The sequence below is a fragment of the Kryptolebias marmoratus genome, linkage group LG16 (genome assembly GCF_001649575.2).
Source record: "Kryptolebias marmoratus isolate JLee-2015 linkage group LG16, ASM164957v2, whole genome shotgun sequence".
Classification (NCBI taxonomy): domain Eukaryota; kingdom Metazoa; phylum Chordata; class Actinopteri; order Cyprinodontiformes; family Rivulidae; genus Kryptolebias; species Kryptolebias marmoratus.
Window position 1 is genome coordinate 5,614,222 of NC_051445.1, and position 15,215 is coordinate 5,629,436.

General features: G+C 35.4%; 2 protein-coding genes across 2 annotated transcripts; both read left to right on the forward strand.

Moving 5' to 3' along the window:
• The first annotated feature begins 244 nt into the window (after positions 1-244).
• Positions 245-7,214, forward strand: LOC108240346 (sialic acid-binding Ig-like lectin 14). Its single transcript, XM_037980150.1, has 9 exons — positions 245-316; positions 1,212-1,320; positions 1,640-2,020; positions 2,316-2,633; positions 3,066-3,338; positions 3,432-3,716; positions 3,878-3,995; positions 4,091-4,133; positions 4,672-7,214. Exons 2-9 carry the CDS (start codon positions 1,260-1,262, stop codon positions 4,993-4,995), a joined length of 1,803 nt encoding a protein of 600 aa, XP_037836078.1. The 5' UTR covers positions 245-316; positions 1,212-1,259; the 3' UTR covers positions 4,996-7,214.
• A 640-nt stretch (positions 7,215-7,854) lies between these two features.
• LOC112450759 (sialic acid-binding Ig-like lectin 10) lies at positions 7,855-15,045 on the forward strand. Its single transcript, XM_037980149.1, has 9 exons — positions 7,855-8,082; positions 9,021-9,129; positions 9,448-9,849; positions 10,147-10,464; positions 11,574-11,834; positions 12,173-12,433; positions 12,788-13,072; positions 13,272-13,377; positions 13,485-15,045. The coding sequence occupies exons 1-9, from the start codon at positions 7,915-7,917 to the stop codon at positions 13,612-13,614; spliced, it is 2,040 nt and encodes a 679-aa protein (XP_037836077.1). The 5' UTR covers positions 7,855-7,914; the 3' UTR covers positions 13,615-15,045.
• The last annotated feature ends 170 nt before the right edge of the window (positions 15,046-15,215 follow it).

Below are 15,215 nucleotides of genomic sequence, written 5' to 3' on the forward strand. Positions count from 1 at the left end.
GTATACATTGGATTATTGATTTTGTTTTTTGTAATTATTTAGAGAAAATTCTTCCCTGAATGTGGCCGTATTATAGTCAGATAGTGTCACTGAATTTGTTAAAAATAAAACAATGTAAAGAGGAGGAGCCACCCATCTCCAAGCCTTATTCTGGGTCTGCCCCATGGCTCCGTTCCCTCCTCCCAGAGGAGGGCACACACACTTTAAACTTTGCTAATATTCATAAAAGGAAGAAACAGAAAAGAGAAGCAAAAAACACTTCAGGCGTCAAAAAAGATCTGTGACGAGTAGAAGAAAGAGGAACAAAAGAAGAGAGGTAAATAACATTTGCCTTTGATAAGAATTCTTCTTTTAGGTAATTATTAGCATTTTCCTTTTATTTATTTTTTACTCTGACATTGATTTAAACATAAAACACTGAGAGTTAAATGTTAAAGTCTGTTGAGACCAAATAATTAAACTTTATACTTTGTGTGAACGATGTAAAACCTAAGAGTCTGACAACTTTTGTTCAGACAGTTTATGAAACTATTTGATCTACAGTGAAGAAGAAATCAGGCTTTTAAATGATGTTACATTTGTGGATAAAGAGGAAATCAGCATCTTCGCCAGAGTTATTCAACTGGTGGCACAGGGGGCCACGTCTGACCCGTGGGTGAACTCAGTCCAGGTCACCGAGGAGTTCATTTAAAATAAAAAATAAAAAGTGAGACAAATATTTCCAGAAGTGATCCTGTCATATAGAGCATCTATGGCAGGGCTATACAACTCAGTTTGCCTGCCAATGAGTTCATTTAAAATAAAACTAGATTGTAAATCGTTAATAGGTTTACATAATGACAATATTTGCTGGATATCAGGCCGCAGAGCTGTTGGCTTTCAGTAAGTGTGGCCACACTTTCCCAAAGTAAAGTCTTTTTAACCTCTTCAAGACATTTTTTCATTTCATTTTCTAACCCTGTGTTCAACAGCATTTTAAACCATATTTTATACTTCAGGAAACGGCAGTTTGAGCAAGACAAAAGATTTCAAGAAGTGATAAGGAATCAGACTTAGAGCTGTCATGAGGAGGTGGAGGAGAAAAAAAGCAGAACTGGAATTTAAACAAGGGAGAAATTAGAATATAAGCAACAAAAACATCCAAATCTTGTATATTTTAATGTATCTTGTGGACCTTTGTTTGATTTTCACTCTGCATCTGCTGCACTCAGGCTTGTCCTGTGGAGGGAGGCTCTGAACATTTTAGGCATCAAATCAGGATGTTTGTCCTCATCTGGGTAACTGTTTGTTTCTTCTTGAGAGGCAGCGCTGATGAAAATGGTAACGTATGAATCTTCTCATCTGCTGAAATTAAATATACTATATGTCTGTATGTTTTTGTGACAGGATTTTCTTGTCATGATTTCAGATTACATGCATTTGCTCCCTCAATTTACTATAGGATGCAGGTTGTTTAGATGACACAAAAAATAAAATACATTCTTTTAACACATCTTTGAAATTTAAAAAATAATATTGCGTAGATTTACATAAACAAAGATATTTTAATAGACAAAATTGTCATTGCAGCCTCTCATAAATTGTTAAACTTTTGACAAAAATTAAGTCCACCCCCTTTGGTTTTCTTTTGTTTTAACAGGTTCATCGGTCTGGGGGACAAAAAAGTGCCAAACAAATAATTACTGTGTTACTTTACATGATGGAACCATAACAGCAGAGGCTGGACTCTGTGCTGTGATCTTGTGTTCCTTCACATCTGAAGTTACACCCAAACGTATAATTTGGTACAAATGTGAGCAATCCAAATGTGACAATGTGTTTTACTCCAACACAAAGAATGATGAAGTTCAGTCTGGGTTCAAAGGTCGAGTCTCACTGTTGGAGCCTGATGTGAGTCAGAAGAACTGCAGCATCATCATCAGTGACCTCAAAGAGTCTGATTCTGGATTATATCAGCTCAGAGTTGAAGGAACAAAATCATTTACATATACAGTTTCAAGAGCAAGTCTCTCTGTAACAGGTAGGACAAATAAATGCACAATATCACTCTCTTGTCATTTATACCAACCTGTTCTGGTTTTCTACACTCTTAATGAAACAAAACAGCTAAATGTTGACATCTGAGACCAGCTAACAGAACTTGTATTACTCTCTGATGAAACTTCTACTGAATCTTGCTTTGAAATGAAAACTAGAAAAATATCAGACTGTAAATCCAAATTTAGGTCAACATGAACGTTACAGTGTCTCCTTCAAATGACTCTACTCATGAATGAATTGACTTATGGTTGAGTTATGAGTATGTTTTCCATCAGGTCTCACTCAGAAGCCCACAGTGGTGATTCCTCCTCTGACAGAGGGACAGGAGTCCACTCTGACCTGCACTGCTCCTGGTCTCTGCTCTGGATCTCAGCCTAAAATCACCTGGACATGGAGAAAAGGAGGGAAGGACTCTCAACTCACAGGAAACATCACTGCTGCAAAAACTGAGAATCTGACTGCAGTCACACAGAGACACAGTTCAACTCTGACCTTTAACCTTTCAGCTGAACACCACGGCACCAACATCACCTGTCAGGTCAGCTTTGGAGGTAACACAACTAGAGAGGAGACTGTCACTCTGAATGTGAAATGTGAGTATTTTATTGTTTAATATTCAGTTAGTTTGTTATTGTTATAAATCACAATTATACAATATTTGTGAAGCTTTGAGGCTTTGATATTAATAAAGCAGTTCATTTATGCTAAATGTCCATTTAGAAAATTTATTGTTTATCATTTAACATTTAGTTTGAAATTTGTTCTAAATACACAAAACAACTCAGATCTCTGGTTGAAGAACTGTTAAGGACGGAGATGTTCTGAATCTGACCTGCTTTGTCAACAGTTTTTTTTTTTTTCTAAATTTAAGGTGGACTAAATTTGGGAAAGAACCCCCCCCACACACACACTAAACTGCATATATATATATAATAGACTTTTTATGTTATTAACAAAATGTATGCTGGTATGAGTTAAAATAATAAAATAACTAATGCTGATTAAAACACTAATGATCTACACAGATAAAAGGAAACTTCAGATCACTGGAAACAGAACAGTTAAGCCTGGTGGTGTTTTGCACCTGATCTGTAGTATTAAAAGCTTCCCTCCATCACTCATCATGTGGACAAAACATTCTCCCACAAACCTGCACAAAAGAATCAACTTCCACAACGACACTGGATCAGCTGCACTTATCATCACAAATGTTACAGAAGAAGATGCTGGACAATATATCTGTACAGCCAAACACCTGAACGACACTGTAACTACACATGCTGATGTAAGAGTGATGCGTAAGTACAAGTAAACACATGTAATATAAGAAGGTCAACTCAAACTGTACTTGCATATTTACTATAATTGTTCTGACTTTTATGTGTTTACAGGGTTTTCAAAGATCCTAAAAGGTTCTGGATGTGTTCTTCAGTCAAAGGTCCTGACCTGTGTGTGTATCAGTGAGGGGGTCCCTTTACCCACCATCAAATGGCCTCTGCTGGAGGACAACACTGAGTACTCTGTCTTTACCTCAGTGTCAAACAACGCCATCAACAGCACTGTTTCTGTCAGCTTTAAGAACCATGGTAGCATGAGTGTTGAATGTTTCAGCAGCAATAACATTGGGGAAGCAAAAGAAAACCTGACGATTAAGCAAGACTTGCCAGAAAAAAAAGGTACATTTTCACAGTGAAGACACTTCTGCTGCTTTTGATCTTCTTTAACATGTTTATTTCTGCAATTTTATTGTGGCTGCCATGTTCAGTTAATGCTTTTAGACTGTTATTTAGAACAACAAAGTTGGTAACCATTTTATTATTTACTTTCTTCGTTCTAGCTGCAGATCTGTCCCATAATTTGTTAAAAACCGTTTCCAGGCTGGAAGTCATCATCGCCTTTTTAATTGGGGTTCTTCTTTCATCTATTATTTGTTGTTTGGGTATGAAATGCTACAGGTACACATTATTCTGTCAATTATTTTTAAAGGATGAATTGTGGATAATGTTTTCAGAAGTTTTTTAACGTGTTGAATGATTATATTTCTCTGCAGAAAAAAACAGAAGAACTCTGGAAGTTTGGATGAAACTCTGGAGGTGAACTCTCTGGTATTGATCTTTGTTCTGATAGTTATTAAAATATTGTTTTTTTAGCTCATATTGTAAAATGAAACCTAATGAAACATATACTGTAATTACACCTGCACAGACGTCTCAGGAATGACAGAAGCCAGAATGAGTGAAATATTTAAAGATGTTTTATAAATGTATTAAAATAACCAAAGCAAATTATGATGCAGTTTGAAAATAGCAAAAGACATTTTCTTTAAAAGTTTTCTCTTTGAATTTAAACATTGCTTCTGTCACTCCCTACATTAATAATACAGCAGAAGGGTATAAAACAAGATAATTAAAAATGGACCAGGTTGACATTGACATTAAATTGACATTTTCTTTTTAAGTGCCTCCAAATGATTCCCTCACGAGAAAAAGAGAGAAATGAAGGATCTCATTCAAACTAAAGTTCTTTCATCTTCTGCTCTACATTCATTTTATCTGTGAATACCATCACTGTTAGTTCTGAAAGGCGCAGATTGATTAAAAATATGTTTATTTTTATTTTCCTACCTGGAAGTGTCAACACGGCCAGTTCGAGGTCCAAGAAGTGTCTGCAGACAAAGCCTCCCCTGAACTCAACAATGGTCCCGCTGACTTGATGTATGCCAGCATCGAGTTTTCCCGGATGGACAGAAGCCCTCGAGTGGCAAAGAGGAGAGACGACACAGAGACAGAATACGCAGGCGTGAAGACAAGAAACGAGACAAAAGAAGACGATGGGGAGGTGATTTCTGAGGGGGGGAAGAGGATGAAAAACTGTGTTCAAGAAGTGGAAGGAGGCCCTCAGGAGGCGGTGTACTCCAATGTTAAAGATTTAGTTGATGAGACCAGAGGTCTGTGAGGCATTGTGAGGACAGGATGAGACTCTACTTCTTTAAAACGGGTTGATGGTTCACGCGTTCCATTTTTTGTTATGCTAAAGTCTCAAAAATGTGTCACCTCTTGGTAAGAACAAAGATCTTATGTGAAATCTTGATATTGTAAAAAAACATAAACTCTTCCTTCTAACTACAACCAGTTAGTTTAGTTTTTTAAAGCTCCCCTTGTGGTTTTATTACCTAAAGCCCACTAAAATAATGTTGAAGTAACATTGTTAATGTGTCACCGAGGCAACCGGCAAAACAATCCTGTCTTCTCTGACTTAAAGTTGTGTTTAAGTTTAAATCATAAACAAAGTTACAAAAATGGTTTCTTAAATCTGGGTTACTTTTTGGGTAATGTAATTCAGAAGTAAACAAAAAGTCTTTTGTGTTTAAATCAGCTGTGCAAGTTGATGCAGTCAAGGAGCTTTGTGGCTTTTTTATATAAAAGGCTTAAAAATAATGTTTGCTTTAAATGTAAATGCTTACAAAGTTATACGTTGATGAAACAGCAAATGTCCTACATTGTCATTTATTTCTGATATGTCTTTGAGTCTTTGACTAGCTGTGGCAGGAATAATTTAGAGTGAAATAGATAACATGGGTAGTGCAGCTGGTTAGCCTGTTGCTTTGCAGAAAAATGATCCTGTTTGACTCCCAGTTGGTATCCTTCTGCAGAGTTTGCATCTTCTCCCTGGGCAGTTTGTGGGTTTATTCAGGGTACTCCATTTCCTCCAGTGGCTCAAAAAGAGGTTATTGGTGACTCAAAATTGGTATGAATGGTTGTCTGTCTCTGTGTGGCCAAGGTGTACCCTGCCTCTCACCCAATGACTGTTGGAGATATGCACCAGCTTCCTGCAAGTGGGTGTAGGAAATGGACGGATGGATGGAAATACAGTACAATATGAGCAAATGACCTAAATGATGTTATGGATTGGATGACTTATTGTAAAAGTATTTAAACATGTATTTTTGTAGCCTAATTTTTAAATAAACATGGTCAGCATATTAGGTGTAATTTTGCAACACTTTAAACCCTCTGTTCACACTTCCTTACCTTTGAGCTTTACTGTGTTATCACCAATAATGCTTGTATTTCATGTAAAACATCTTTGATTCTGCTTGTTTAAAACTACAGTGTGAGATTTTCTATCTAAATATCTTCAGATGACATTTTAGAAGTAGAATTTATTTTTGGAAAAACTTGAAAAAAACATTTTTTTTGTCTTGGTGCAACATAAATGTATTTGTTGATGACAGTTAATGCTGTTTTCTTTTGCAGAGTTTGTTTCTGTTTTGTATAGTTTTGACTCTTTTTGCTTCATCACACGAACAAAAAGGCATGAAGCACTTTAGTTCTCAACATTTAGTTAGGTATTCTGAATTGTTACTCAGTATAGTTTTATTATTTAATCTTGCTGAAAGTCAAACAGAAAAAGATAAGAACACTGAGAACATGAAGTCTTCACACCTCTTGTCACAGCTAATACAAGAGATGTGAAGACTTCATATTTTCAGCGTTCTTATCTTTGTTTAAATCTTAACTTAGTTCGTTGCTTAAACTTCTGCTTTAAATAATGTGTTGTGAAATAAAGTGTACAGCTGTCATGTTACACATCTTCCTGTTTTACTCTGTAACAACTTTAATTTATAGACAGAATTACTGATCGAACAGAAACCCTTCTTCACACCACAGGCAGTTGTGCAAATGTGTATATATACTGAAAAGTGTGTTCTGTTGTTACTGAAATAATATAAAAGTTATTGACAATAATTAGGATGAAACAAAAAAGGTTTCAATTAGTCTCAAACATTAGTTTAGATTAGTTTGCAGCACTGACCAGCAGGGGGCAGGCTACAGCAAAAATGCAAGTCTGGAGTACTGTTAAAGGTTCAAACTGAGCCTGAAGTGGACGGGTGTACTGCCAGTCAAATATTTGTTAAAACCTAACTGTTCATTTAAAAATGATTATAGAAAAATGCACAGAATAGAGCTAATGACAGACCATTTAAAATACATTATGTCAAATAACATGACTGTGTGAGATTTTTGTTTAAGCTTTGGCTTGTAAAGAGGAGTGTGGTATGCATTATTGGTTATTTATTTTGTCGGCAAATATTGTAAAGAAATGTCTTCCATTATTTTTCTGCAGTAATCTTATTATCTGGCTGAGAAACATCTACATATAAAATCTGACACCACACCAAAATCAGTACAGGTTAGAATATTATTAACTATTCAAAGAAATATGGGAGCATGTTTAATTAAAAAAATAAAAAATAAAAACAATGCTGTTGTAACAAGGTAGAGCTGTATCACCTCCTTCCCACTGAATTACACAGGTGTAGTTTGTGTGTGAGTGTGTGTTTGGATGTAGGAGTTTACAGTTTCAGTGAACCAGTGGCTGTGATTATGCTGACTCATGGAAGGTGTGTTTGCATGTCTCCATTCTGGTCTTTTCTACGTAACTCACATTTAACACAATCACTCGTGACTTTCTCCCTGGTTTCTGTGTCCAGGTATGGGGAGGTTTTAGCTGATTGGATGGAGGATTTGTTATTTTTTTGTGAGAGAATGGTGTGTGTCATTTATAACTAGGAAGTATTCTGTACATATTTCTCAGTAAATGATCAGTTACTGGAATTACGAAAATACTCTTTACAACAGAGTTTAGTGTTTAATGGATCTTAAACTACAAAAGACAGAACCACATAGGAAACCACAGAAACTGTACAGACTGAAGTAAGTACGAATGAGGCTTTTTATAAGGTTCCCCCTCACTTGGCTCAAAAATACAAGAAAAACCTTTGAACAAAATGGTTTCATTTTATTGAACATATAGCTTTAAACACAATGTAAAACATCCATAAATATTTTATTTTTATAGATCAGTTATGCAATGTCTTTTCAGAGAAACGCTGCTGTTCAAAGGGGTGCCCACACACTTCCTGAAAACTTAATGTTGCTCAAAAAACAAGGAAAACACAAAAAAAGACAAAAGATACTTCAGACTCTAAAACAAAGGTCTGTGGAGAAGAGAAGAGAGAAGCTGGACAAGACCAGAAAGGTAAACAACATTTAACCTGGGTAAACATATTCTTGTAAACTAAAAATTAAAGTTATTGTATCACAGTGATTAATTTTAAAATCTGTGATCATTTGTTGTGTTCATTAAACGACACAAGAAACTAAAACCTAAACATAAGAAAATGTGTCATTTATATATATATATATATATATATATATATATATATATATATATATATATATACAGCTTCTCTTTAAAATCTTGTAGCGATGTAAAGATTTTTGGACGTTACTGAATTACTGTCCGTAATACTAACATTTTTCTGTCAAAGTCTGCTGAGTCCCTCCTGATAATTATTTTGTCCTCTCTGAGGACAGTAATTTAGAATAATAATAACCAAATAAAATTGTAAAAACTAAGAATCTGAAAACTTTAAGTTGAAGCCATTTTATGAGTTTGTTTGAATCTTGATCTACATTTAAGAAGAATTTAGGCTTTTTATTGATGTGGCTTTTGTGGCGAGTCAATAAAACAGCATCAACACTGTCTTTTTTATATTGACAAGAGAGTCATTTCCCTCTTTTATTGACATAAAAAATATAAAATATTAGTTTTTGAATAATATTTCATTTGTTTCTTCACACGTACAACTAATATTTTAATTTAACACTTTGTTGAAGTAAAGTAATTTTAACCTCTTCAAAGCATTTCTTTCATTTAAAGTTCTGTGTTCAACAGCGTTTTAAATATTTAATACTTCAGTAAACAAAGGTTTAAGTGAGACAGACAAGATTTCAAGAAGTGATAAAGATTCAGACTTAGAGCTGTCATGAGGAAGTGGAGGAGAAGAAAAGCAGAACTGGAATTTAAACCAAGGAGAAATTAGAATATAAGCAATAAAAACATCCAAATGTTGTATATTTTAATCTATCTTGTGGACCTTTGTTTGATTTTCACTCTGCATCTGCTGCACTCAGGCTTGTCCTGTGGAGGGAGGCTCTGAACATTTTAGGCATCAAATCAGGATGTTTGTCCTCATCTGGGTAACTGTTTGTTTCTTCTTGAGAGGCAGCGCTGATGCAAAAGGTAACGTATGAATCTTCTCATCTGCTGAAATTAAATATACTGTATGTCTGTATGTTTTTGGTGACAGGATTTTCTTGTCATGATTTCAGATTACATGCATTTGCTCCCTCAGTTTACTATAGGATGCAGGTTGTTTAGATGACACAAAAAATAAAATCAAATGAATTACATTCTTTAAACAAATCTTTGATATTTAAAAAAATATTGTGTATTTACATAAACAAAGACAAAAATGGTCATTGCAGCATCTCATAAATTGTTAGATGTAGTTTTGACAAAAATTAAGTCCACCCCTTTGGTTTTCTTTTGTTTTAACAGGTTCATCGGTCTGGGGGACAACAAAGTGCCAAACAAATAATTACTGTGTTACTTTACATGATGGAACCATAACAGCAGAGGCTGGACTCTGTGCTGTGATATCGTGTTCCTTCACAGCTGCCTTTACACCCACACATATAATTTGGTACAAATGTGACCCATTAAAGACAAAATGTGAAGACTCTGTGTTTGACTCCAACATGGACAATGATAAAGTTCAGTCTGGGTTCAAAGGTCGAATCTCACTGTTGGAGCCTGATGTGAGTAAGAAGAACTGCAGCATCATCATCAGTGACCTCAAAGAGTCTGATTCTGGATTATATCAGCTCAGAGTTGAAGAAACAAATGTACCAACAGAAGCATTTACATATACAGTTTCAAGAGCAAGTCTCTCTGTAACAGGTAGGACAGATAAATGCACAATATCACTCTCTTGTCATTTATACCAACCTGTTCTGGCTTTTTTCACTCTTAATGAAACAAAACAGCTAAATGTTGACATCTGAGACCAGCTAACAGAACTTGTATTACTCTCTGATGAAACTTCTTCTGACTCTTGCTTTGAAATGAAAATCAAGAAAATATCAGACTGTGTAAATCCAAATTTAGGTCAACATGAACGTTACAGTGTCTCCTTCAAATGACTCTACTCATGAATGAATTGACTTATGGTTGAGTTATGAGTATGTTTTCCATCAGGTCTCACTCAGAAGCCCACAGTGGTGATTCCTCCTCTGACAGAGGGACAGGAGTCCACTCTGACCTGCACTGCTCCTGGTCTCTGCTCTGGATCTCAGCCTAAAATCACCTGGACATGGAGAAAAGGAGGGAAGGACTCTCAACTCACAGGAAACATCACTGCTGCAAAAACTGAGAATCTGACTGCAGTCACACAGAGACACAGTTCAACTCTGACCTTTAACCTTTCAGCTGAACACCACGGCACCAACATCACCTGTCAGGTCAGCTTTGAAGGTAACACAACTAGAGAGGAGACTGTCACTCTGAATGTGAATTGTGAGTGTTTATTGTTTTAAAACATGATGTTTTATAAAATTTGTTTTATCTTACAACTTTTTTTTAAATTTTGCAAGTTTGACAATTTGATTTTGATCATTGCATTCTTGGCAGTAACACAAAACCAGTTAGAGTAGTTTAATGTTAGCTCAGTTACAGGAACAAATTAAAGGCCAAGCATACATTGAAAGGATGCATATTGCCCATCACTTTTCATTAGAGATTTTAAAACCAAGATCATCATATGAAAAGAAGAGACGTCAAAGCCATATCGATACAATTTTGTGTTGGGATGACTTTCAGACAAAATTTAGCTCAATATACGGATATGCAGTAATATGTAAGTATTTGAGTGAATCTGACACAAAGCTCAGTGCATTAAAATGTATCCTAAATAATTTACTGGTCCCTTTTTTCTACATTTCTCATGCTTTTTCAGTGTCAATGCTTTTTTTTCTCTGTTTCTCACAATTTTATGAAGACTTCAGCAGGGAACGTAGACAATCTGCAAAATGTGCACTTTTTTTTTAAAGTTGTTGAGTTAGAAATACTTTCTTAAAACAGGAACTTTGTTGTTGTGAGTTGCTCTTTAAGCACACAGGGCATTCAATGCATGCAATGGCACTGCTATTGCACAGGAAGTAATGTGCTTAAATTGTTTTTTATAATGTTTGCAGTAACTACATGTTCTTCCCCTACATGCATAGGAGTTCTTTAGGTTCTCTGATTTCCTCAAACAGTCCAAAACATACATGCTTGTTTGTTAACTGGATACTCTAATTTCCTCCTTTATGTGAGAGTCTCTGGTTGTTAGTCCTTTAATGGACTGGCTACCAGTCCAGGGTGTACTTTACTTCTCATCAAATTACTTGTGGAAAAAAGTACCAGCTCCCTGCTGCCTTGCACAAGATCAAGTGGATGGATATTTGTTTGTTTCATGTTTTGTATGTGTGTGTATGTTGTTGCTGTTGTTGTTGGTGGAAATTAATTGGTACAATTAGTTAACATGGAACATAACTGACTGAAATTTCAATGTTGAAAATGTTTTTTCTATTAGAACAAAAATCGTTTAAACAAATTGTACTAAAACACTGTAATGTTCTCAACAGATAGAAGGAATCCCCAGATTATTGGAAGTACAACTGTAAAAGAGGGAGATTTGCTGAATCTGACCTGCAGAGCTGAAAGTTTCCCTCCATCAGTTGTCACATGGACCAATCATTCAGTCCTTGGAATTCAGCTCTACAACAACACAGGATCAGCTACTCTTGAAATCTCAAATGTGACAGCAGAGGCTTCTGGACAGTACACCTGTACAGCAACACACTTGAACACAACTACCCTTGCACAAGCTGATGTCACAGTGATTTGTAAGTACAATGGTTAGATTAGATTTAAGATATTTTAAACTAATTGTGGACGACACTGCGGAGCGGTGGTTTGACCCGTCACCTCACAGTGGAGGTGACACACCTCGTAGGATCGCCTAGGTTTGACTGAGAGAGTGAATGGTTGTTTGTCTCGTTTGTCTCTATGTGTCTCTGTGATGGACGTGAGACCTGTCCAGTGTGTACCCCTCCCTTAAGCACAATGACCACTGGAGATGAGCAGCAGCTCCCCCGCAACTCAGCTCAGAAAAGCGGGTAAAGAAAATGGACGGATGGATGGATGGATAAACTGAATAAAAAAACTGTCATGTCCTCCACAGATAAAAGAAAACTTCAGGTTATTGGAAACACAACAGTTAAAAAGGGGAGTGATCTAAATCTGACCTGCAGTGTTGAAAGTTCTCCTCCATCAGTTATAAAGTGGACTAAACATTCAGCTCATGGAATTCACCTCCACAACAACACTGGATCAGCTGCTCTCATCATCTCAAATGTGACAGCTGAGGATTCTGGACAGTACATTTGCACAGCGACACACCAAAACAAGAATGAGACTACACAAGTTGATGTAACAGTGACTTGTAAGTAAACTATGGCCCCCTCTTCACATTAGGTTAAGACTCTTGACTTCTTCATGACCTGTACAATGACCAATTAGAACATTGCTGAATCGTGGTCAGTTTGAAGTGTAAACACAATTATGATGCTGCTGCACTCTGGATATTTTATTTTCTGCTATTTTGTGTGTTTCCAAGGGTCTCTCATGTACCCTCATCAGGTTTAACATGTAAGCAGCACATTCCCACCAAGATTCTAAGCACACACATTTCACAGGAGCTATACACAAACTGACCAAAGTGAAGAGGCTTTAATATCTAAAGTTCAAACTCCAACTATATTTACATAATTCACTTTTATGTTTGCTGTGTTCCCAGGGCTTTCAAAGATCCAAAATGGTTCTGGATGTTTTCTCCAGTCAAAGGTCCTGACCTGTGTGTGTATCAGTGAGGGGTTTCCTTTACCCACCATCAAGTGGCCTCTGCTGGAGGGCCACGCTGAATACTCTGTCATTAGAACTGTGTCAAACAACACTGTCAGCAGCACTGTTTCCCTAAATGGAGGAAACCATGGCAACATGAGTGTTGAATGTGTTAGCAGCAATGGAAATGCAGAAGCAAAACAAACCTTCATGATTAAACAAGACATGTCAAAAAATGACGGTAAATTTTTACAGATATAACACTTCTGCTTCTTTCTACCACTGCCATGATGCTTTTGTTCTGTTTTATTTTTACTGTGGGTTGTTTTGTTTTGCCATGTTAGCTGTCTTTTGTTTTCTGTTTCTTTTTTTAACCATAATCATTTAGTTCCCTGTATGGTAACAGTTTTGCTTTCTTTCTTTGTTTCTCCTCTTTGCAGATGGGCCTAAAATCTCTTCAGTTTCCTGGCTGCAGGTCATTTTGGCCTTCTTCATCGGGGTTCTCCTTTCAGCTCTTTTCAGTTGTTTGATCTTAAAATACTGCAGGTGCACTCTCATATTTGCTTCATATTTTCAAAGTATTATTTGTGGATAAGATCTATCCATACATTTTAATCAGTTGCTGCATTTTTTTTTATTTCATATGTTTGTAGGAAAAAGCAGAAAAATTCTGGATATTTGGATGACAATGTAGAGATGATTTCTCAAGATAACTCATTGGTATATATGCTTGTTCATCTAATTATAATTTTTTGTTTTATTCTTATTGCTCCAAATATCTGAATGAAACCTAAAGGAACACCTCTACAGGCGTCTTTAGATATGAAAGGTCCTCCATGCATCTCCCAAAATAAGAAGAAATTTACATGCTGCTGATTGAAATAAAAAAAATAGACAAATAAAATTAATAAATTCAACAAATCTAAACTCAATGTGTTTACACAAAGCAAAGATCTAATATTATTATATTTAAATAAATCAAACGTGCTTTGGAGGTTCAGGTTTGAAAGCTGCTTATTTTAACTGAATAAGTGAGAAAGAACATTTATTTAACATTTTAACACCTAATTTTTTATTTAGGTACCACATTACAATAAAGGTACCCTTATAGGGCATTATTTATTAGTCAATAATCCACACCTCATTTAGCTGTAAACATTTAATAAACCATTAAATTGCAGCTACAGTGCATGAGATAAAAAGAATACTGACTTAGTTCTTGCCAAATAGTGAGCCAGCTTTCATCTGTATCCTCCATTCTCACTGCTTACCTGTATTCTTCATAATCTAGGCTTTAAATATCAAACAGTTGTCAATAAGTTGCTTGCATATAAAGAGACTGAGAATTAGTTGATACAAAGTTTGTTTTGGCTTTAAGCAAAAAGGTTATATTTACTGACGTGAATAAAAAACAGCATGATCTTGTCAAATAGACATCCTGCTTCATATTTAATAATGCATAAGGTTTTTACACACTTATAAATAACCTTTTTAAAAACATTATTAAATCTTTTATAAAGGTAACCTTATTGTAAAGAGACAACTCTCTTTATTTATTGTATTTCCTTATCTATTGTTACTAACTGAAAAGCACGGAATAAGTCTTCATCTTATCCATCATTATAATCTCTCTGAGAGATAAAAGTTATAGATTTACTTAAAATAGATATATTCTCTCACAGTGTTTTACATTTACTCTTCTAACATCTTTGCAATTTGATACATTTTAGAACATAATTGTTATGGTACGGTTGAGTTACATTTGCTTAAAGTAGATTTAAAACCATACAAGCATGTTCAAAGCCTCCTTCTATCTGTGGCAGTAATATTTTGAAAGAAACACATATGGTTCATATTTTCACTTCCATCAGCTTGTATGGATGGAAGACTTGGCTGCAATCATATTTTCAAAACATTTATCTGTGGAACATCCAGTGCTTTTTATTTTTATGACGATAGCTTATTATTTATGATCTCACAACCCTTTAAACCCTGTTCTTATGTACTTAGCTTTAAGCTTCATAGTGTTTGTAAATACATCTTTGTCAGGTATCATGGAAAATGTAAAAATAACTTTAGGATGATGTTGTTGATGTTGTGGTGAGAAGTTTTATTACTGAAAGACTTGGGTTTACAGACTGTCTTTGTTTTTCTTTTTGTTACTGAAATTGATGTGAAATTTAACAGCTGTCAATAAATATTATTGCTTTGTTATTTTTTAGTTTTTTTTTTCATATCCATACAAAGAAGGCAGCAGATCCTCCTCCAAGGTCACTCCCTCATATTTTACATCATTTTGTTAAATCTTCTGAATTTTCGCTGAATAGTTTTTGTATAATCTTGCTGACTGTCAAACAGGTAAACAAGAGCTCTGAAAACATCCT

What these genes read in the sequence shown, in the direction of transcription:
- LOC108240346 (XM_037980150.1), top strand. Translation starts at nt 1,260, where the DNA reads ATGTTTGTCCTCATCTGGGTAACTGTTTGTTTCTTCTTGAGAGGCAGC. An exon ending in TGTCACTCTGAATGTGAAAT is followed by an intron (nt 2,634 to 3,065) that starts GTGAGTATTTTA and finishes TGATCTACACAG; the next exon opens with ATAAAAGGAAACTTCAGATC. An exon ending in TGCTGATGTAAGAGTGATGC is followed by an intron (nt 3,339 to 3,431) that starts GTAAGTACAAGT and finishes ATGTGTTTACAG; the next exon opens with GGTTTTCAAAGATCCTAAAA.
- LOC112450759 (XM_037980149.1), top strand. Translation starts at nt 7,915, where the DNA reads ATGTCTTTTCAGAGAAACGCTGCTGTTCAAAGGGGTGCCCACACACTT. An exon ending in AGCTGGACAAGACCAGAAAG is followed by an intron (nt 8,083 to 9,020) that starts GTAAACAACATT and finishes TGCTGCACTCAG; the next exon opens with GCTTGTCCTGTGGAGGGAGG. An exon ending in AGCAAGTCTCTCTGTAACAG is followed by an intron (nt 9,850 to 10,146) that starts GTAGGACAGATA and finishes GTTTTCCATCAG; the next exon opens with GTCTCACTCAGAAGCCCACA.